This window comes from Chiloscyllium punctatum, chromosome 9 (assembly GCF_047496795.1).
Source record: "Chiloscyllium punctatum isolate Juve2018m chromosome 9, sChiPun1.3, whole genome shotgun sequence".
Classification (NCBI taxonomy): domain Eukaryota; kingdom Metazoa; phylum Chordata; class Chondrichthyes; order Orectolobiformes; family Hemiscylliidae; genus Chiloscyllium; species Chiloscyllium punctatum.
This window is the reverse complement of record NC_092747.1, coordinates 59,705,069-59,729,618: the sequence shown is the minus strand read 5'-3', so window position 1 is coordinate 59,729,618 and position 24,550 is coordinate 59,705,069. Positions and strand designations below refer to the sequence as shown.

Here is a 24,550-nt window from a genome sequence, read left to right as displayed (position 1 = left end):
TGAGTTGGTTGTCCGAGATAGAAATGGAGAGGTCTTGGAAGGGGAGGGAGGAGTCTGAGATGGTCCAGGTAAGTTTGAGGTCAGGGTGGAAGGTATTAGTAAAGTGGATGAACTGTTCGTGGCTGAACACTTTAACTCCCCCTCCCACTCCGCCAAGGACATGCAGGTCCTTGGCCTCCTCCATCGCCAGACCATGGCAACACGACGCCTGGAGGAAGAGCGCCTCATCTTCCGCCTAGGAACCATCCAACCACAAGGGATGAATGCAGATTTCTCCAGCTTTCTCATTTCCCCTCCCCCCCCCCCACCTTTTCTCAGTCCCAACCCTCAGACTCAGCACCACCTTCTTACCTGCAATCTTCTTCCCGACCTCTCCGCCCCCACCCCCTCTCCGGCCCCTCTCCGGCCTATCACCCTCACCTTTACCTCCTTCCATGCCCCTCTCTCAAGTCCCTCCTCCCTACCTTTTATCTTAGCCTGCTTGGCACACCCTCCTCATTCCTGAAGAAGGGCTTATGCCCTAGACGTCGATTCTCCTGTTCCTTTGATGCTGCCTGACCTGCTGCTCTTTTCCACCAATACATTTTTAAGCTCTGATCTCCAGCATCTGAAGTCCTCACTTTCTCCTTACAAGTTTGATTCTCAATTTCCCTCTGACTATTAGGGGGACTATAATACATTCCCAATAAGGTAATCATCCCTTTCTTATTTCTCAGTTCCACACAAATAACTTCCCCGGATATATTTCCGGGAATATCCTCCCTCAGCACAGCTGTAATGCTACAAAAATGCCACACCCCCTCCTCTCTTGCCTCCCTTCCTGTCCTTCCTACAGCATTTGTATCCTGGAACATTCAGCTGCCAGTCCTGCCCATCCCTGAGCCATGTTTCCATAATTGCTATGATATCCCAGTCCCATGTTCCTAATCATGCCCTGAGTTCATCTGCATTCCCTGTTAGGCCCCTTGCATTGAAATAAATGCACTTTAATTTATTAGTCCTACCTTGTCCCTGCCTGCCCTGACTGTTTAACTCACCTCTGTTCTCAACTGTACCCGTCTCAGATTGATCTCTTTCCTCACTATCTCCCTGGGTCCCACCCCCCACCTTTACTAGTTTAAATCCTCCCGAGCAGTTCTAACAAATCTCCCTGCCAGTATATTAGTCCCCTTCCAATTTAGGTGCAATCCATCCTTCTAGTACAGGTCACTTCTACCCCAAAAGAGATTTCAATGATCCAAAAATGTGAATTCTTGTCCCATACACTATCTCCTCAGCCATGCATTCATCTGCTCTATCCTCCTATTCCTGCCCTCACTAGCTCGTAGGAGGTTGGGAAATTGCTGCAGTTGTATATGGTATGTTGGCTTGGATACCAGAATCCAGATATTACTACCCTTGAGGACCTCCTTTTAAAATTTCTGCCTAACTCTCTGTAATCTCCCTTCAGAATCTCAACTTTTTCCCTTCCTATGTGATTAGTTCCAATGTGGACAATGACATCCTGCTGGCCGCTCTCCCCCGTGAGAACATTCTGTACCCTCTCTGAGACATCCTTCACCCTGGCACCAGGGAAACAACACACCATTCTGCTTTTTCTCTGTTGGCCCAGAAATGTCTGTCTGTACCTCTGACTACAGAATCCCCTAAGACAATTGATCTCTTGGAAGCCGACGTACCCCTTGTTGCATTAGAGCCAGTCTCAATACCAGAAACTTGTCTGTTCGTGCTACGTTCTTCTGAGAATCCATCACCCCAACATTTTCCAAAACAGCATACCTGTTAGAAATGGGTATATCCACAAAAGACTCCTGCACTAGGTGCCTACCTCTCCTACTTTTCCTGGAGCTAACCCATCTATGTGACTGTATCTGAGACTTTCTCCCCTTCCTATAACTGCTATCCATCACATACTGTTGCTGCTGCAAATTCCTCATCACTTTTAACTGTCTCTCCAAGTAATCCACTCGATCTGATAAGATTCGCATCCAATAGCATTTATGGCAGATATAATCCGCAGTAACCCTTAAACTCTCTTTAAACTCCCACATCTGACAAGAAGTACTTATCACTGCAAAGGCCATTTTTGCTCCTTCACAATCTACGGACCCAGAAAATAACACCGTCTTATTCCTCTACAAAACAATAACTACCCATAACTGTTAATTTAATCTGGGGCAGTGTTTTATAGAGGAATAAGACAATGTTATTTTCTGGGTCTGTAGATTGTGATGGAGCAAAGATGGCCTTTGCAGTGATATGTACTTCTTGTCAGATGTGGGAGTTTAAAGAGAGTTTTAGGCTTCTTGAAGCGCTGCAGTCTTTGTTCTAGGTATATTCCTGTTAGGAAGGGATTTGCTAGGTTTTGAACCAGTGACTATGAAGAAGCTAAAAATCACACAACACCAGGATATAGTCCAACAGGTTTAATTGGAAGCACAAGCTATCCGAGTGCTGCTCCTTTATCAACCACTGGATGAAGGAGCGTCGCTCCGAAAGCTAGTGCTTCCAATTAAACCTATTGGACTATAACCTGGTGTTGTGTGATTTTTAACTTTGTACGCCCCAGTCCAACACCAGCACCTCCAAATTATGAAGAAGCTGTAATATATTCCCAAAAATGGGATTATGTATGGTTTGGAGCATATCTTGTACGTCATGGGGTTCTCATTTGTCTATTACCCTATTCCTCCAAGATTGTAGAGGCTTTGAAAGGAACCATTGAAAGAAGGTTGGGGAATTGCTGCAGTTGTATATGTTATGTTGGCTTGGATGTTGTCAACCCTTTTGCGTTGGTGGAGCTGCATTCACACCAGGCAAGTGGAGAATATTCCATCACATCATACACCTGACATTTGATTTAAAAATTGTGGCTGAAAATGTGTTGCTGGAAAAGCGCAGCAGGTCAGGCAGCATCCAAGGAGCAGGACAGTCGACGTTTCAGGTATGAGCCCTTCTTCAGGCTCATGCCCGAAACGTCGATTCTCCTGCTCCTTGGATGCTGCCTGACCTGCTGCGCTTTTCCAGCAACACATTTTCAGCTCTGATCTCCAGCATCTGAAGTCCTCACTTTCTCCTTTATAAATTGTGGTCAGAATTTAAAGAGTCAGTAGGTTCACAGGCTCTCCCCTCCTCTTGTACCTTTAGTAGTTAAATCACTGAGTATTGGTAACCTGCCAAATGTTAATAGTGGGAGAATTCAGTGATGGTAATGTTATTTAAGACCAGCAGATATAGGAGCAGAATTTGGCCCTTCAGCCCATTTAGTCAGCTGTGCAATTCAATCATGGCTGATATGTTTCTCAACCCCATTCTCCTGCCTTCTCTCTGTAACACTTGATTCCCTTACTAATCAAGAATCCATTTATTTCTGTCTTAAATACACTCAATGACATGGCCTCTATGGTTTTCAATGGCAATGGGTTCCACAGATTTACCACCGTCTGTCTGAAAAGATTCCTGCTCATCCCCTCAGTTCATCTCTTAATGCTGAGGCTGTGCTCTTGGGTCCTAGTCTGTCCTATTAGTGGAAAAATCTTCTCCATGTCCATTCTATCCAGGTCTCTCAGTATTCTGCACGTTTCAATAAGAGCTTTCCCTCACACTTCTAAGCCCTTCAACCTGACAACTGGGTCTTTCTCCTCTCATTCCAAGTTCCTCTGCAGCCCATATGAGATATCCTGAAGCTGCGCACCAGGCAGACAGCACAGCCTTCGGGAATCTCGATCCTGGCTAAAGAGAACATTCTCAATTTCCCTGATTTTACTCCCACCAATTACAACTACTTTTTTCTTCTGTGCCCTCTTGAATTATTCTCTGCACCATAGTGCTATGGTCAGTTTCCTCATTCGTCCTATAGCCCCACTCTTATCCGGACAGGGAGCAAGAATTTCTAACCTGTTAGACAAGCTTAAAGATGGAGGATCCTTCAGCATTACTTTTTGGATCCCTCTACCTGCCTCTTGCATAGTCACACCCTCCTGTCCCTGAATGCATTTGAGGCATTTAATCTAAGAAGTGTGACTGCCTCCTGAAACACAGCATCCAGGTAACTCTCCACTTCCCTGTTTGGAATTCAGATTCCAGCTCATCAACTTGGAGCTGGAATTCCTAAAGCAACCAACACTTAGTACAGATGTGGTTGCTATGAACCACAGTGAGGTCCAACAGCTCCCACAGCGTGTCGTTACAACACATCATCTGGCCCTGCATGTCTGTTTTAATTAGTTAATTCTTAATTTGATTTTAAAGAAATTTGCACTGGTATTTTAGTTCGCAGCCTGTAAATAAATCCCCTATTTACCTTCAAACTGAAAGTAACCTATTATAGACAGTCTAATTAGTAGTTATTATCAACCAATAAAGTTATGGTTTACCTGTGATGTTACTCTTGTGCTGTGCCCCTAGTCCTGGAATTCAATTTATCCTGTTAAATAAAAACCTTGCAAACTAATGAGACAAAAAAGCAAGTAAAAAGCACCTCTTCTCCACTGTATTGATGTCCAATATTGCCTCCAAATTCCCTGACTTATGTACTCACTCAAACTATAAATATATCCCCTGTTCACCTTCAAACTGGAAGTAACCTATCATAAACAGTCAAATTAGTATACATACTTACTTGAGCTGTGTGTCACTGTGGATGGGATCTCTCCTTTCTGACCATGCAAAGCTTACTGATGTCAGGGATGATGGTTAGATTCCCTCATGTTGGAAATGGTTGCTGCCTCGCGCTTGTACTGTGCAAAGGTTGTTTGCCTTTGATCAGCTCAAGCCTGACTGTTGTCCAGATCTTGTTGCACGTGGAGGCACAGGCTGCTTCTGTCCTCACTTTTGCCTAGGACATTGGTGAGGTCTCTTTTGGAGTACTATGTGTAGTTCTGATCACCCTGTTATGGGAAGGATATTATTAAATTGGGGAGGGTTCGGCAAAGATTTACCAGAGTGTTGCCAGGAATGGAGAGTTTGAGTTATAAAAATAGGCAGGGACTTTTTTTCACAGGAAAATAGGAGGTTGAGGGGTGACCTTTATAGAGATTTATAGAATCATGAGCGGCATAGATAAGATGAATGATAAAGGTCCCTTCCCTAAGGTGGAGGAGTTCAAAACTAGGGAGCAAATTTTTAAGGCGAGAGGGAAAAGATTTAAAAGGACATATGAGGCAACTTTTTTTTTTTACACACAGTGGTTTATATGTGGAATAAACTGCACAGAAAATGGTGAATGCAGGTACAGTTACAACATTTAAAAGACATTTGGACAGGTACATGAGTAGGAAAGGCTTAGAGGGGTATTGACCAAATACAGGCACATGTGGCACTAATTTAGTTTGGGATCATGGTTCGTGTGGACTAGTTGGACCAAAGGGTATGTTTCCATGCTTCGTGGATGTCATTTTTCTCTTTCTACCTCTCTCTCAGTGAGCTACAATCCACATAATAAACATGCCAGCAAATGCCCAGAGAATTCCCCAATCTCCATATGATGCAGCCTGCAATGAACAAACTTCAAGCCAGCTTCTAGGTTAAGGATCCCTCATTTGCAGTCTGTTCTTTGGTCTATTATATGGGTTTTTCAGTCTTTCAGGGTCGATTGAGTGTTTTTAAACTGACTTAGCTCCCCCTCCCTATGCAGAAACATCTCCCTGGAGTGCAATTACTGCAAGATTTGCAGACATTACATTGGTACTTTGTCCAAGTTTCTAGTCTCTGAGCCTTCCTGGATGCTCACAATATCCCTGCCTTGCCTCGTTGCGCATTGCTACCTTGGCCAGAAACACCAAGCTCATTTCCTACTGTCTTAGCCTTTGATTGCAGCCAGCTTGGAAATGGTCAGTCAGCCCCTCTGAGTCAGAATTCTGCCCAGATGAGGGATAAGGAGCTGAATGTCGAACAATCTACCACCCACCTTGAATTTTCTCACTTAATGGGGGGTATTTTTCTCCTGGAATCAGAGACAGGGGGTCACATATCTCTGGAGATGAAAATGGGTGGCAATGGTTGGGACATGTCCCAAGTAAGTGATTTAGATGGCAGAGAGAGCATGCAGGATTAGTTGGGAATTGGGATGGGTGACAGTGTATGAGGGTCAATGTTGCAGACATTCATAAGAGCAGTCGAGTGTAAGCCTTGGTGAGAGGCAGGCGCGGTAGCAGAGGTAGTGTGAGGTACCTGAGAGAAGGTGAGGCACTGGTGTTGGTGGAGTGGACAACATATTCCTAAAGTGCTGGGCATTCTTCCAGTGCTGAGCCAAGTGGCAACTTCGGATCAGGCTGGAATGGTGTGGCTTCTTGACCTTCATTTCACAGGAGAAAGAGTATGGCCCAACTATGCACTATCCAACAGATGTTCCAGGTCCCTGCCTTCACAGCAAGCTGCATATCCCCTCGTGTCTGCCATGTCCAAAACCAAATGTCTGGAACTGTACAGGGCAGCTCTGGACTGACAGTGCTTGCACAATGGATTTTTAAAGATGGTGTGGGCAAGAGGGATACCAGTGTTTTCTGGGATATCTGCTCACTGGTGGTTGCTGGGAAATACAAGTGATATGTCCAAAATTGAATGTGAGGGTCACTACAGGAGCAGTAGGTAGTTAATTAGGTGATATTTGGTAAGATGCAGTAGGAAAGTCTTTTTTGGCCACGTGGCAAGAAAAACCTTCCAAAAACATTTGTAGCAACTTGGACTTGGGCAAACAAGCACAAGATTCAGCCCATGGTTTCTCTGCTCCATTTCTAATTTTTTTTTTAAAAAGTGTGCCTTGTATCTTATTACACCAGGAGAGTGCCCTTTTAATGTATGCTTACAAGTTAACAGATTTTTAAAAATGTGATGTTCTCAGCATATTCAGATAACAAATCTGGTTTTCCTTCTGACAGTTAAAACATATGAAGACATGACCCTGGAGGAGTTAGAGGAGAATGAGGATGAATTCAGTGAGGAAGATGAAAGAGCCATTGAAATGTATAGGTAAATGATTGGAAGATTTTAAACAAGGGTGTTTGGAAATGCAAATCTCATTTGATTACTAGGTTCCAGCAAACCCAAGAACATCAAGTTACCATTGAAAATCAAAACATTTGCCATGGTCCACCCTATAACATAGCATAATTTATTATTATTTTAATTGACCGCTCTCAATATGTGATCTGCCTCTTTTTTTAAAAGTACTTCACAATGCCAAGTCTGATGGATATGCACTTGTGAAGTCTAATTAAACAATTCTTCTTTGTCTAGGTTTGCAGAACACTTGGACATTCTTCAGTTAGTATGCTCTTCCCGTTTACACTGGATTTTATATCTGTGTGTCAGGTTGCCTTTTTAAATTTTTAAAAATTCATTCACGGGAGGGCATCGCTGGCTGGACCAGCATTTATTACCCAGAGGGCAGTTAAGAGTCAACCACATTGCTGTGACTCTGAAGTCACGTAAACTAGACCAGGTAAGGATGGCAATTTCCTTGCCTAAAAGACATTAGTGAACCAGAGAGGTTTTTCTGACAGTCAGCAATGGGTTCATGGACATCGTTAGATCCTTACTTCCAGATTTTGAAAGAAATTGAATTCAAATTCTACCATTTGCCATAGCAGAATTTTCACATATTCGTCTTTCTTTTGTTTTAATATAGACCCCAATTTTGTTGTTAAAGTAACAGTGAGGAAAATGGCACAGCAACTGAACCAGACTTGCCTTCTGTGTGTAGAAGAGCAGGTCAGAGGCAAGGAATCTGACAACGAGCAACTTTTCTCCTGACTCCCTGTCCACCATCAATAAGGCACAAGTCAGGAACGTGCTTTCCAATTGCCTGCATAAAACAGCCTGTTAGATTGACACCACATCCAGGAGAAAGTGAGGACTGCAGATGCTGGAGATTAGAATCAAAAAGTGTGGTGCTGGAAAAGCAGAGCCAGTCAGACAGCATCCGAGGAGCAGGAGAGTCAACATTTCGAGCATAAGCTCTTCATCAGGAATGGCCCAAGGACCCTGAGAGATTAATGGGAGGGAGGTGGGGCTGGGGGGAAGGTAACTGGGAATGTGATGGGTAGATGGAGGTGAGGGCTAATGGTGATAAGTTGGAAAGGAGGATGGAGCAGATAGGTGGGAAAGATGGACAGGTAGGACTGTTCAAGAGGGCGGTGCTGAGTTGGAGAGTTGAATCTGGGAGGGTGGGACTTCACTGACACTGACACTCAGTAGCAACAAGCGTACTATCAACAATCATAGGATCCCTACTATGCAGAAGCAGGCCATTTGGCCTATCAAGTCTGCATCAACCCTCCGAGGAGCATCCCAACCTCCCAGCTTATCCCTGTAACCTTATCTTTCCCATGGCTAATCCACTTAGCCTGAGCATCCATGGGCACTATGAGCAATTTAGCATGGTCAATCCACCTAAACTGTGCATCTTTGGAGGAAACTGGAGCACCTGAAGGAAACCTGAGTAGACAATGGGACAATGTGCACACTCCACACAGCCAGTCGCCTCGGTGCCTGGCACTGTGTGACAGCACTGCTGACCACTGAGCCACCGTACTGTGCTGGCAAGATGCAATGCAGAGGTTTACCAAAGATCTTTAGAACCTTTCAAATCCATGGACGAGGGATGCAGATACATGGGAACACCACCACCTGCAAGTTTATCCCCACCCTGATTTGGAAATATATCCTCCGTCCTTCAATATCTCTGGGCAAAATTCCTGGAATTTGCTTTTTAGTGGGTGGACCACGTGGGATTGTAATGGTTCAAGAAAATGGCTCTTCACCCACTTTTCATGTGCAACTAGAGATGTGTTTACTGCCCAAGACCCATGTCCCCTGAATGAATATTAAATAAACTTCAGACAAGAGATAGTTGAATAGCTAAATGGCAGAGTCTAGAAGTTTCTATGTAATTTCGCTTAATCAATTTATCTTCATGAAAATGGCATTTTGTTGCCTGTTTCACTACTGAAATGCATTGAGTACTGTGTAGTCATTGTTTACAAGTAAACATGATTAAGTTTGCCATAGGAAGTTAGCCTGGTCATTCAAGCATAAGTTACTGCACTCACTTGACATGGTGATTGACTGACTGATTTTGAGCGTGCAGTCACATTCCTCCAAGTGTTAGTAGTTGGAGATTTTAACAATATTGAATTTAATTTTTTTATCTTGTCTATTTCTCTTTTTATAATCATTCTTTCTCTTTGTGTATTAGATTTGACATTGAATTCACCAATACTTAATACTTCCTTCCCTATCCTTTTGCTCTTTGCTTCCCAAGTATCCAATCTGGTGGGTTAAGAAGATTCATTGTTGGCTGCTTTGTTCACTCGGGTCCCAGATGCTCAGTTTCCTTCTCTGTGCCATCACCAATTCATGCTTTCTACTGCTTGCCACCAAAAATGTTTTGAAGAAAATCTAAATGTGGAAGGACAAATCTAACTGACTGCAGATGCTCTCCAATACTCCATTGCAGCAAATCCTATCTATTATATTATCTGTATTTGACATATGAGGCATTGATGTCTTTATGCTGGTGTACTTTTTACTTGGTCATGCTTTTGAAATTCCAACTTACAGGGTCTTTATTGTCATGTTAACATTATTTCAGGCAGGATTTGATTCAATGAAGGTGATAGAGGTCTTGCCTCTGGCTGGAAAACCAGTAGGAACCCTCTGAAGTTTCTCTTGGGGAAGGATCACTAAATTAAAAATGGCACTCGGGCAGTTTCTGGGCAGCAGCAGCTCTCCTCTGGGTTTGAGGACCCTGAGGGCAGGAGTGGCACCTGAGGAGAGCTTCTGGCCAGGCAGAGACGAATGCTGTGATGAAGGCACTGCTGCCATGACTGTAGTGATGGCTGCCATTACTGCACCCTCTCAAGGCTCAGCATCATTGCTGGATCCCAGGACATATGGCCAGATGGAGTCTGCTGGGTGGGAACTATGGAAGGGAGTTTGGGGGCAAAGGAAGAGGTGGATCTCAGCAGGAGCTCCATCCCAATAACAGGCCCCTTATTCACACACCTAGTGCCTTTGAATGAAGGAACCCCCTCTGGGAGCCCACAAACAAGTCCTGGGTTTGCTTATCATGCACTTGGCCCACCCCCCACCTATTACTGAGTTAATACCAACAGTAGTGGAATGAGGTAATGTGAGCATTGGTTGTCCACTTGGGGGGTCTCGAATAGTGCTACTAGAGCAGGAAGAATATTCACAGGCTTTCCCACCATGAATTCTAATGGGGTGGAGGGGTGGAAATAATGCAGACCCTGCCAGAGGAGATGGCAATGAATTCCAGCTGTTCTTTCTTATAAAGACATATTTCCCGTATGAAAAATGTATTGAATAGCTCTGGCATTAAACATTAGCGATCTTAAATGGTGATCCTATCTCCACAGTGTGCTCAATATGATTTACATGCTGCAACTCAAACACAACTTGGTACAGTAGCCAAGTGCTGAATAACAGCTGACAAAATATGGTCATATAACATGCAAGTCCATAAATCAGCTCGATGGAATCTAAAGAATTAGCTACTATTTAAAGTTGTAATAGAAAATAATCATTTACTTAATTGTACTCAGACAGCAGCGGCTGGCCGAATGGAAGGCAACCCAGATGAAGAAGGTCTTTGGGGAAGTTTTGGAGATCTCTGGGCCAGACTATGTGCAGGAGGTGACTAAAGCTGGCAAGGGTGTGTGGGTAATACTGCATCTTTACAAACAGGGGTAAGTATAAAAACCGTCTGTAAGACACAGTTTGAATCTCAAACATTCATCATACTTAATGCTATCTCAAACTTCATTTTATTGTTATGCTGTCTTTGTGCAATCAGATAAGCAAACTGAGGCATTAAAGCAGATTTTCCCTTTACTCCTCAGGTATAATTTTCATGGAAGAAATGTTATCATAATCTGTAAGAAAATTTGCAATAAGAATTTCACCATGCTAACGTGAGACATGGCTGATAGTGCTATTGTATTGGAGGGGTAGCTATTTGAAATCCCTACTCCTAATATTTCAGTGTAATACAGTTTGATGCCATCTGAAATTTAGTAGATTTAAGGGTTTTTTTTAAATGTTACTGTGTCCTAAATAAATATGTGAGATTTTAACTCCCATCCTTGATTGATTAATAAGAATTTTGAGCATGAGTTAATATTTACTTCATATTGTTTTACAATTACTTGTCTATATGTTTTTGCTTCAGGATACCTCTTTGTGCCTTGGTCAATCAACATCTAAGTGAACTAGCAAGGATGTTCCCAGAAACTAAATTTATTAAAGCAATATCCACAACCTGTATACCCAACTACCCTGACAGGAACCTGCCAACAATATTTGTTTATCGTGATGGAGACATTAAGGCACAGTATGTTGGACCTTTGGTGTTTGGAGGCATGAATTTAACAAAAGATGGTAAGTGATTAATTAAATTGATTTCTGCAGATTGACAGTTGCCTGTGTTCATGCTTTAACATCTTTTTAATAGACATTACTTTAAATAAAAGCAGCTTTCCTTTACAAGACATTTATTTGAAAAGTAATCGTGTTTAAATAGCTGATTTATGGACTTACATGTTGTATGACAATATTTTGTCAGCTGTCGTTCAGCACCTGACTACTGAACCCAGGTTATGTTTGAATTGCAGCATCTAAATCATATTGAGCACACTCTGGGTAGGATCACCACTTAAGAATAAACATTTGCAGGAAATCAAAGAAGGGAGGTTTCTTAACTGAGGTGTTTTCACCTTGCCAATTGCTGACCAAGTGGCCTCTATATACTGTATTGCAGTTACACAGTCCAAGGAAGTTGTATTTCCCAATGAATTTTTTTTAATCGGAAAGGTCAATCCCACAAAATCTGAAATACTGGGGCAAGTGTCTCCTTAAAGGAATTGCCACAGAACTATTCTGCAGCAGTTATGATATCCCTGCCAAATGAATTTCTGTTGCGAGCAAAAGCTTATAGCTACGCTGGAAATGTCACAAGAAGAAACATCAGGTTCAACAATGACAGAAGCTGCTTGCAATATGTTACAGGTCTGGCAGTATCTGTGGATAGAGAAACACAGTCGATATTCCAGATTAGTTATATAAATGGGGAGGATACATTTCCATTGAGTTTTAATTCCTTTCCCTACTCTAATACCAAATTCACACAAATGTACTGCAGAGGACAATCTTTCTCCCCGTTTTGTCTTTTTATGTGAGATTCTCAACATAAACCCATATTACATTTCATCCATCACTGTTATCCTCTGGTATATTTTCATTTTCTCATTTATTGGCTGTATTCCCTGATTCAAAAGTTATCCTGTTCTGCAATTTTATTATTCATTGTAAATTTGCCCTGAACTTCTGAATCTTCATTGTTATATAAAGTGAATTTTTTACAAAAGCCTATCTTTGACCCCAGGGCTAATCAACAAGCACTTTCCATTCTCAGCAGTTCCTCTGCTCCGTTTCTGATGACTTGCAGCTGTTTTTTATAAGTTCACTCAGGGTATGTTGCTTCACTGGCTGAGTCAGCATCAATTGTCCATCCCTCACTGGAGATGGTGGTGAACTGCCATCTTGAACTTCTGCAATCCATTTTGTGGATAGAGCCACGGTGCTGTTGGGGGAGGGAGTTCTAGGATTTTGACTCAGCAGTAGTGAAAGAATAGTGTAATATTTCCAAGTCAGGATGGTGAGTGGATTGGAGGTAAACTTGCATGTCATAATGTTTCCATGTATTTCTTGCCCTTGTCCTTCGAGATGGTGATGATTATGGGTTTTGAAGGTGCTAGTTAAGGAGCCTTAGTGAATTTTTGCAGTACATATTGGTGCTGTTGTGCATTTGTGGTGGGTATGGTGCCAATCAAGTGGGGTTATTTGTCCCAGATAGTGCCAAGCTTCTTGTGTGTTGTTGAAGCTGCACTCGACCAGGCAAATGGGCAGTATTCCATTAGGCTCCTGACTTACGCATTGTAAATGCTGAAAAGGATTTTCAGAATCAGGGATTGAGTTATGCGATGCAAGATTTCTTAACTTCTGATCACCCCTTGCATGCACAGTATTTCTATGGTTAATCTAGTTCAGGTTTTGGTCAAAATAGCCCTAAGATGTTGATAGTTAGAGATTTAATGATAATACCACTGATTGTCAAGGGGTGATGGTTATTGAAGGTGTTCTTGTTTGACACATTTGTGGTACAAATGTTACTTCTTCTCAGCGTAAGCTTGGGTATTGTCTTGCTACATCTGGCCTTGAACTGCTTCAGTATCTAAGAAGTCGTGATGGAGCTGAACATTGGTGCAATCATTGGCAAACATCCTCGTGTTTGACCTTACGATGGAGGGAAGGTCATTGACGAAGCAGCTGAAGATGGTTGGGCCGAGAACATTACCCTGAAGAGCTCTTGCAGAGATATCCTGGAGCTGAGACGATTGATCTCCAACAATCATGATCATCTTCCTACGTGCCAGACATGTTTGCGCCTAATGAGGGCAGGAGTTGAGTGGACCCAAACTAGGCATCACTGAGCAGGTTGTTGCTGAGCAGGTGCTGCTTGATAGCACTGTTGATGATACTTTCCATCACTTCACTGTTGATCGAGAGAAGACTGATGGGGCAGCAATTGACTAGCTTGAATTTGTCTTGTTTTTTGTGTATCAGGACATACCTGGGCAAATTTCCACATTGTCAGGTAGATGTCAGTCTGAATATCTTGACTCGAGTCACGGCTGGTTCTCGTGCTCCGATCTTCAGTACTGTTGAAATGTTGTCGGGGTCCATAGCCTTTAGCCATTTCACTTTGATATCAAAAAGGTGCTGAATATTGAAAAGACTGGAATTTGTGATGCTGAAGACCTCAAGTCATGTATGTGTTAATGGAAGCAAAGTGTAGATTATTGCGTAGGGCTACCACTATCAGGAGATTTATAACTTCTTCATTCACTGAATGTGGACTTGCAACTTTGAATGAAATTGACTTGTTTTCATCATGTGAGATTTATTCATCTCCATGTTTACAAGTGAGATTGACTATGTAATTAGTGGCTAAATTACAGGCTGGGGAAATTCCACGCTGTCACTAATGGAGCAGAGAGTTATTAGTGTAGCTACATTAAGTTGTTTGGGATGCACAGAGTGACATGATACAGTTCATAAATTAGGATTTGACCTGCAAGCGAATTAAGCTATAATTTTTAACTGGTCCCTATTGCAAAGCTCAACATTTATTGCCATGCTTGATACATTATAGTTACTTCACAGTACTGAACATTAAAGTAAAAATACGAACGATGAACCATTTTCCACTTGGTGTACATTTTGGGAGCTTTTATTCAACATTTAGTCCGGTGTTCCTAAAAAACAGTCTTTGTGTATTGTGTTACAGGTACAACACAGCACTGAACTGTTGCAGATTTTTTATCATTGTCCCAGTGGACAGATTGGAGTCTTGAACCTGGTTTTCCCATACTTGAGAGTCAGAACTTTTGTGGAAAATTAATCAGTTATTTTTTAACTGAAGTAACAGATTGCAGGAAATTCAAATACATTACTTTTTATTTGCTCTCATGGGTCTTGCAGGCCAGCGGCTGCTGTGTTACTAAAATAAGAACATTATCAGGAAGATTGTACATATTATCTAGTATTGAATTATGTACAGCAGTGCAGACAATTAGGGAGCAGCCATTTGGCCCCTTGACCTGCTCAGCTATTTAGTAAAATCAGGGCCAATCTGAGTCCACATCAGATCCATTTTCCTTCCGCCCCTGATAACCTTTCACTCCTTGCTTCCCGGAAAATAAATCTATTTACCTTTGCCTTAAAATTATTTGAGTTCTGCTTTGACCACCTTTTCAGGAAGAGAGCTTCAAAGACATTCGATGGACTGAAAGAAAAACATTTGCCTTATCTCTCTTTTTTAAATGAACAACCCCTGGTTTTCAAATATTCTGTAATTTTTGATCCTCCCAAAAGAGAAAACATCCTCTTCACATCCAACTTGTCATGAGCATCAGCATCTTCTGTTTCTATCAAGTCACCTCTTGCTCTTCTAAACACCAGGTGATACAGGCCTAGCCTGTCCAACATTTCTTGGAAAATAACACACCATCTGAAATATTAATTGGGTAACTCAGACTTACGGTGAAATTTCTATTTGCTTACTAATTTAAATGTAAAATATCCTATTGTACTGGGTAAACAGCAGCATGAAAATTATCCCAATGGTTGGACAAATATTTATTTCTTTTCTACACCTCTAAAGCAATCAATTGATATTCATCTCGTTATATTTGACAGGTTTTGCTCTGCACAAATTGACTACAATGTTTACCTACCTTGCAGTCGTCACTGTGATTCTAAAATATTCAATTCACTTAGTAGCATTTTGCATTGTATGAAAAGGTGTTATATAAATGTAAGTTAGTTCATTCTTTCAAAAAATGTCAAATGTGAGGTGTTGCATATTGTTAAGGCCAACCAGGGCAGGACTTATACAGTAAGTGATAAGGTGCTGAGGGGTGTTTCCGAACAAAGAGACCTAGAGTTGCAGGTGCATAGTTCCTTGAATGTGGAGTTTCAGGTAGATTGGGTGGTGAAGAAGGCGTATGGCACTCTTGCTTTTGTTGGTCAGAACATTGAGTATAGGAGTTGAGATGTCATGTTACTGCTACACAGGAGTTTGGTTAGGCCATTTTTTAGAATACTGCATACAATTCTGATTTTCTTTCTACAAGAAGGATGTTGTTAAACTTGAGAGGGTGCAGTAAAGATTTACAAGGATGTTGCCAAGACTGGAGGGTTTGAGTTATAAGTAGAGGCTGAATAGGCTGGGGCTTTTTACCGTAGAGAGTTGAAGGCTGAGGGGCTGATCTTTGTAGAGGTTTATAAAATCAGGGCGTATATGGATAGGCTGAATACCCAAGATCTTTTTCTTAAGGCGGGGGAGTCCAAAACTAGAGGGCTAGGTTTAATGTGAGAGGAGAAAGATTTAAAAAGGAACTGAGGGGCAAGTCTTTCAAAGAAGGTGTGTGTAAGGAATGAGCAACCAGAGGAAGTGGTGGAGACTGGTGCTATTACAACATTTTAAAAGGTGTCTGGATGGGTACATGGAAAGGAAATGTTTAGAGGGATATGGGCCAAATGCTGAAAAATGGAACTATGTCAGTTTGGGATTCTGGTCAGCACCAATGAATTAGTCCAATGGGTCCATTTCTGTGCTGTGTACAATGCTGATTCTATAAATATCCAACATGTGATGAGCATGACTGCCTCCTGAATGTCTTCTTGATTCCTTCCCTTTGTGATACTTGTGTTATGCCTCACTGGGGTAGTGTGCTGGAAATCTAGCCTAGTTCAGTACTTTTAGAACATAGAAGATTACAGTGCAGGACAGATCCTTCAGCCCTTCATATTGCGCCGACCTGTGGAACCAATCTAAAGCCCATCTATCCTACACTATTCCATTTTCATCCATATGTTTATCCAATGACCATTTAAATGCCCTTAAAGTTGGTGAGTCTATTATTGTTGCAGGCTGTGCATCCTACGCTTCTACCACTCTCTGAGTAAAGAAACTATCTCTGACATCGATCCTATATCTATCACCCCTCAATTTAAAGTGATGTCCCCTTGTGCTAGTAATCACCATCCGAGGTAAGACTCTCACTGTCCACCCTATCTAATCCTCTGATTATCTTATATGTTTCAATTTAAGTCACCTCTCAACCTTCTCCTCTCTAATGAAAACAGCCTCAAGCCCCTCAGCCTTTCGTCATAAGACCTTCCCTCCATACCAGGCAACATCCAGGTAAATCTCCTTTGAACGCTTTCCAAAGCTTCCACATCCTTCCTATAATAGTAACCAGAATGGTACATAATACTGCAAGTGCAACTGCATCAGAGTTTTGTACAGCTGCAGCATGACCTCTTGGCTCCAAAACTCAATCCCTTGACCAATAAAAGCTAACACACCTTATGCTGCCTTAACAACCCTATCAAATTTGGTGGCAATTTTCAGTGATTTATGTACATGGACACCAAGATCTCTCTGCTCATCTACACTACCAAGAATCTTACCATTAGCCCAGTACTCTGTATTCCTGTTGCTCCTTCCAAAGTGAATCACCTCACACTTTTCTGCATTAAACTCCATTTGCCACCTCTCAGCCCAGCTTTGCAGCTTATCTATGTCCATCTGTAACCTGCAACATCCTTCATCACTATCCACAACTCCACCGACCTTAGTGTCATCCGCAAATTTACTAACCCATCCTTCTACGCCCTCATACAGGACATTATAAAAATGACAAACAGCTGTGGCCCCAAAACAGATCCTTGCTGTACACCACTAGCAACTGAATTCCGGGATGAACATTTCCCATCAACCACCACCCTCTGTCTTCTCTTAGCTAGCCCACTTCTGATCCAAACCGCCAAATCGCCCTCAATCCCATGCCTCCATATTTTGTGCAATAGCCTATCATGGGGAATCTTATCAAATGCCTTGCTGAAATCCGTATACAGCACATCACTTTACCCTCATCTACCTTTTTGGTCAACATCTCAAAGAACTCAGTAAGGTTTGTGAGGCACGACCTACTCTTCACAAAACCATATTGACTATTCCTAATCAACTTATTTCTCTTTAGATGATTATAAATTCTATCTTTTGTAATCTTTTCCAACACTTTACCCACAACTGAAGTAAGGCTCACTGGTATATAATTTCCAGGGTTGTCTCTAATCCCCTTCTTGAACAAGGAGACAATATTTGCTATTCTCCAGTCTTCTGCCACCATTCCTGTAGACAGTGATGACATAAAGATCAAAGCCAAAGGCTCTACAATCTCCTCCCTGGCTTCCCAGAGAATCCTAAAATAAATCCCATCTGGCCCAGCGGAATTAATTATTTTCACTCTTTCCAGAATTGCTAACACCTCCTCCTTGTGAACCTCAATCCCATCTAGTTTGGTAGCCTGTATCTCAGTATTCTTCTCGACAACATTGACTTTTTCCAGTGTGCATACTGATGAAAAATATTCATTTAGCGCTTCCCCTATCTCCTCGGAATCCACGCACAACTTCCCACTACTATTTTTGATTGGCCCTCATCTTTCTCTAGTCATTCTTTTATTCTAAATATACCCGTAGAAAAGTTTAGGGTTTTCCTTGATCCTACCTGCCAATGACTTCTCATGTCCCCTCCTGCTTCTTCTGAGTTCTCTCTTCAGGTCCATCCTAACTAACTTTTCGTTCAAATACCCTAACTGAACCTTCATGTCTCGCCCTAACTGAGCCTTCATGTCCCACCCTAACATAAGCCTTCTTTCTCTTGACAAGAGATTCAACACCTTTAGAAACCATGGCTCCCTCATTGAACCACTTCTTCCCTGCCTGACAGCAAGGACACACGGTAGCTATTCCTTGAATAAGCTCCACATTTCAATTGTGCCCATCCCCTGCAGTTTCCTTCCCCATCCTATGCTTCCTAAATCTTCCCTATTTGCCTTTTCCCCAGCAATAACTCTCTTGCCTGCATTATATGCCTTTCCCTTTCCATCGCTAAAATAAACATAACTGAGTTGTGGTCACTATCACCAAAATGCTCACCTACCTTCAAATCTAACACCTGGCTAGGTTCATTACCCAGTATCAAATCTAATGTGACCTCGCAGAGAAAGTGAGGACTGCAGATGCTGGAGATCAGAGCTGAAAATGTGTTGCTGGAAAAGCGCAGCAGGTCAGGCAGCATCCAAGGAGCAGGAGAATCGATGTTTCGGGCATAAGCTCTTCTTCAGGAAGGGCTAATGTGACCTCGCCCCTTGTTGGCTTGTCCAAATTGTGTCAGGAAACCATCCTGCACACATTGGACAAAAACTGACCCATTTAAAGTACTTGAACTACAGTATTTCCACTCAATATTTGGAAAGTTAAAGTCCCCATAACAGCAATCCTGTTACTCTTAACTCTTATCCAGAATTATCTTTGCTATCCTTTCCTCCATATCTTTGGAGGTATTCGGAGGCCTATAGTAAAGTTCCAACAGGGCGAACCTCTCCTTTCCTGTTTGAGGGTAAAGTGGTTGATGCGGTGTATATGGATTTCAGTAAGGCATTTGATAAGATTCCTCACAGTAGGCTATTGCACAAAATATGGAGGCATACGATTAAGGGTGATTTAGCGGTTTGGATCAGAAGTGGGCTAGCTAAAAGAAGACAGAGGGTGGTGGTTGATGGGAAATGTTCATCCTGGAGTTCAGTTGCTAGTGGTGTACAGAAAGGATCTGTTTTGGGACCACTGCTGTTTGTCATTTTTATAATGACCTTTATGAGGGCACAGAAGGATGGGTTAGCAAATTTGCAGATGACAAAGATCAGAGGAGTTATGGATAGTGATGAAGGATGTTGTAGGCTACAGAGGGAAATAGATAGCTGCAGAAATGGGCTGAGAGGTGGCAAATGGAGTTTAATGCAGAAAAGTGTGAGGTGATTCACTTTGGAAGGAGTTTCTAACCTCTTCATTCCCAGATTCCGTTGTCGAACTTATTTTAGTGTACTGATCCTTTTCACTAGCCAGCATGTTGCTTCAGTCGCCTTTCTCTCAGGAAACTTTCACTGGCTGGTAAGAGAGACAAGGTGGCCAGTTCACTCATTAAAAAGCCTCTGACTTATCAGTTAAAAGTCACAGCTTGAAAGATAAATGGATTTTTCTCAGGTCTCTCTCTCTCTTGCTCTCCCTCTCTCCACCTCTTCCCCCACCCCCCACTGTGTCTCTCTCTCTCTCTCTTATTTGCAGTTCAAACTTCAATTACTGCATATTTAAACAGGTGTCTATGATGCTTGTTGGGTAACTTGCTTTTTTTGAAATTGCAACTGATCCCTTTAACTACTGCCAATGTAAGTTTACTAATTGTGCACATTTTAAATGTGTATTATGACTTATTATATAATGTGTATCATTTATGACAATCTATATAATTCTTTTCACAAAAGTGCAGGGTGAACTAAATTGGGGGCAATAAAACATTGAAAAGATAAAAACAAACTGATTTTGTTGTGCATCAAATGAGTCGATGCTGGGGAAGAGAGAATTTGCTGCACTGGGAGGGTATGAACCGTGGGCAGGCTACTAAAAATAGTCAAGTATTTAGATTGGGAGGCAGTATAACAGACACAGTTAAGAATTTAACTTAAATTGTACTGCAGTCTCTCAGTATTGGATTTTTTTTCTCAAAAATAAATGTCTCCCTTTTCCCAAAGACTTATAACACTATTGTTGGTTAAAATCAGCTATTTTCTTTAAGAACCATCCATAAACATAATGTTCTCAGTACTTTTTAGGTGATGATTCAAATTAATATCAAAATGATTTCAGCAATTTAGACAATTAACTGCTACTAAATATGTTCTTCATTCACAAATAGTCAATTAGCTATTTGATTAAAATAAGCATCAGATCACATAACATCTTTTGCTTAACAGATTTCGTGTGGTAACCTTTGAAAAGTATGGGTAATCAGATTCATTGAGGCTTTTAATCATAGTGTATACAATACGGAGCTGATCCAAATTATTTGAATATACACTCACATATTGTGATTTAGTATTTATGCCCACCAGTTAATAACTGAATGACGATAAGTTCCATTTGCAGGAATGGAGGGAGGAGGATACTATTTTTTAAAGTCTTTTTGAATTAAATAATATTGTAATGTTCCTTATATTGTCTCATTTTCTCCTTGCTTTACTTTCAATGAAGAACTGGAATGGAAACTGTCAGATTCTGGTGCAATCAAAACTGAGCTAGAGGAAAATCCACGAAGAAAGATTGAAGATAAGTTGATGTCATCTATCAGGACAAGTGCTCCATTAAAGAGCAACAGTGATTCTGAAGAAGATTAGTTATTTAAATATAACTGGGTAAAGTTTCCATTCTGAGTACATTGGATAATTTCAGTGCAAATTACTTTCAGGTTGAAAGGACTCTCTTTGAGTTTTCAGTCACTGTGTTTGCATATCATTGAACACACAATGTGTTTTTAATGAGGTAAAATTTAAAAACATTTAATGTAATTCAAAATAAATTACTCAATATTTGTGGTAACTCAGTAAAACTTATGAAAATTACATCTGAGAATAGATTTGACATTTAAAAAAAAATAAACACTTCAAAACAGTGTCAACCCACTCTGTGTGTGTGACCTGATATTATTTTTAGTTCTGATCATTACCTTAAAAAGTAGTGAGTTCCTTCTTCATTTTCAACAAAAATCAAAACATACCAATAAGTGCCCTTGTGCTTCAAAAACTCCAGCTTAATTTTGAACCCTCCAGTTGACAAAAAAATCACCATTATCATAAACTCAATGATTAACTCATTCTGAGTCAATGTTATGGACTGGACCTACTTCTAGTGTAATATTTTTACATTTAGTGCAAAATATTGGTACTTAAAATTCTTCCCATATGCAAGTGTGAGGAATTGCCTTTAGAAGTAGAAGTGCATTCGAATGGAAGCTCTAGAGAGTGGTCATGGCATTAACAGAAAAAAAAGTAAGAATTCAAATTCTTACATTTGTAATCATTCAATTTTTGTTTTCATATTCACTCTTCGAAAGACCTCAATTGTTTTCAAAAATGCAGCTGTCTACTGCATTGACATTCTATTTAATTTATAACTCTTTTGTGAAAGCAGTAAAATCTTGAATAAAATCTTGGCATTCTTAAATAAAGTTCTTCGGTCCAGTTGATATCTGAATATAGCAAAACTGTGGGATGGTATTATGATGCTAATTTTAACAATGGCTATATCTGATATAATCCACTATGACCTAATATTCCATTTCTTCCATCCTAAAAAATAAAATCCTGGAACAATCCAAAATCATCCATACAAATGGTGTTTCCAATATGTTGTTTAAATCTTACAGACTTCAGACTTAATGCCTGATATACACCTTTGGGGTAAATGAGAGGATGATGAATTAGAGGAATCACTGCTGATTCTAAGCAAGTGACTCCTATTTTGTGGAAAATGGATAACTATAATATTGCTACATACCTTCCCTTCCCCCACCCACTTCATCAATTGTTAGGATCGATTGCTAGTACTTATTGTAGGGGTTCATACTTTGATATTGCCTGTTTGGCCAAATACTGGAAAGTTCCCGTGAAACTTTACATAGCATGAAATCAGTCCTGCAGAAAAGGTACTGTAGAACCACTGGAAATGTAACAGGAAAAGCTATAGCATTATACTGGAGCAAGATTAGGTTCACCATGATCTGATTGTGGTCAAATATGTTAAAATTAACTGGCTTTTTTTTTCTGTGAACCTGGAACCAACTGGAGTGCTGCCAATATCTGTGGAATGATCAGCTTCTGTTGAATCCCATCCATACAGGTTATGTAGGAAAATTGGTGATGTGCAGAGGGAAAGTTTGCTCATGTTTGACTAAACGAGTGAGCTTTGTTAGTCCTGCTCTTGCATCTGAGAAGAATGAAAAATTGCTGTTCACGGCAGGAATTTGTGCCTTTTTGTACAGCTGTAACATGGCTTTGGATAGATTACCCAGGAAGAGTTTAATCAAGTACAAAACCAACTTACAGACTTCTTTATGGATTAATTCTTTATGAAATTAAGCATATTTCACTCCCTATCAAATGTAAGCTATTAATACCCATTGCTAATTAGTTAAATAGATTACTGGTAGAAAGATCTTTGGCTTAGATACCTAGCTATTTTACATGAAGTGTAAGTACAAGGAATTTGACTTGGCAAGGAATGGGAACATACTTTAACTTAACAATAAATCTGAGCTTGATGTTCTAATGTGCACAATTATTTGTATGTCCTTTACTAACAAAAGCAAAAAAAGAAATTTTTGAAACTTTTCTGAATGGAGCATATATGGTAGTATGAAACCCACAGTGAGATTGCCTTCAGTCTTTAAGTATAACACTTGATGACTAGGAAATTTCCAGTTTCCTCACTGAACACTTTTTAATAAAGATTCTCAGTTTGCAAACATCATTGAAACAAATTCAAACTCTGCTGGAATAGGATTACTCAGATTTTGGAAGGATCTTCTTTACTGCACAATAAATGTTTTTAATACTGTTCTTCCTTGCCAAGTCTTCTATTTTCTCTCAACCTCACCTTCCTGACTTATTTCACCTTCGCTTTTTCTTACTTAAGTTGAAAATAGCTCATTTTAAATTTGTAGCTTTCGTTATTTAAATAAAAACCTTTTTTTTTAAGAAGTGATCATCTTTGGTACTGACTCTTTATGGTGATGGCACCTTTATACCGACATAATATGCAATAGATCTTGTATTGAAAATTAACTGGTATCCCAGCCAATAGGGTTTCACCCCTGAAATGTTTTAATGTTACAAACAAGGTAAATTTTTAATATTTTCTTTTTCAGATGCCATCCAAAAGAATGATCAATTAATGGTTTAATTTGGCTGTGTGTGGAGTTAATGCCATTGTTTTCTAGTAATGATGTAAGAGCACTGACATGTGGTGTAATAGTACCAGGAAGTAATCTCCAATGAAAATATAATATTCCACACATCCAAGTAAAATCAATGTATAAAAACCTAGGAGTGTTCTGTGTTGTAATTTAATTCAGAGGCTAGACGTCAATTGCATAAAGGCTGCTTATTGTAAGAGTGAGAACTCAATTTTGTCTTACCACAGCCATTGCATTTTTATGCATTGTGGAAAAGTTCCTCTAAATTATGTATATTCATTTGCTGTTTTCTATACATGTTCCTACAAAATCATGTCAGCAGGATATGATATATTTTGTTCATGTGTTGTATTCTCAGAATTAAATTGTTTTGGGTATAAACCTCACTGCTGGCTTTGCATTTTCATTTCAAAATTAAATAGAGATGTTTGTACCAGTTTTTACATAACTAAAGTGGAACAACGTATCAGCATAGAATTTCTAATCTCAGTTGAGTTTTTGTAGATTATTGCTGAGCAGAAAATGACTCATCCTGAGGTACAGCCGATTAATTTTAAAGGCAGCAATTTGGAGTGACTTTGGTAAATACCTGGGAGCAAGCTGCCAGTTTTTAAAAAGGAAAGATGAATTATTTTTGTGTTTATCATTAAAGTAGTTCATTCCTGTCAGTTTTACTTAGGAGTTTGGTTACCATGTAATTGTTGAGTCAGCTATGTCCTGGAGGAACCAATCTATTTAATTCAAATACAAGGTTCTTTGAAGTTTGTTATTCTGAACTTTTGAAGTTTAAAATATATTTAATTGGTTATGTCCCAATCTTTACAGATAGTATACATAATTATTTTTGTAAAATTGAAAGTTTGTTTGAAGTCTTTGAGAGAGAAAGAGAGAGAGAGGTCAGAGTGAATGATGAATTATGTTACCCAATGGAACAGTATATCCTGAAGAACCTTAGGCTGGATTTTCAATCTAGTTGAGAACTAGAAAAAAGTGTGCAAGTCCAACTCCTTACCTAATGCATAGCCACTGGAATTCTCAGCACTGTAGCCAGTTAAAGGCCAGGGTCTGTGCTAATTGTCTAGTGAGGGACTG

The 24,550-nt window shown here is 40.4% G+C and overlaps 1 protein-coding gene across 1 annotated transcript in view; it reads left to right on the top strand.

Annotated features, from left to right (window-relative positions):
• The window catches only part of pdcl3 (phosducin-like 3), a 41,336-nt gene extending 17,492 nt beyond the window's left edge, over positions 1-23,844 (top strand). Inside the window, exons 3-6 of the mRNA XM_072577628.1 lie at positions 6,879-6,969; positions 10,566-10,709; positions 11,192-11,400; positions 20,740-23,844. Of these exons, the coding sequence (XP_072433729.1) occupies positions 6,879-6,969; positions 10,566-10,709; positions 11,192-11,400; positions 20,740-20,882 (587 nt within the window). The 3' untranslated portion in view covers positions 20,883-23,844. The remainder of the gene's footprint in view (positions 1-6,878; positions 6,970-10,565; positions 10,710-11,191; positions 11,401-20,739) is intronic.
• Positions 23,845-24,550: the final 706 nt, after the last annotated feature.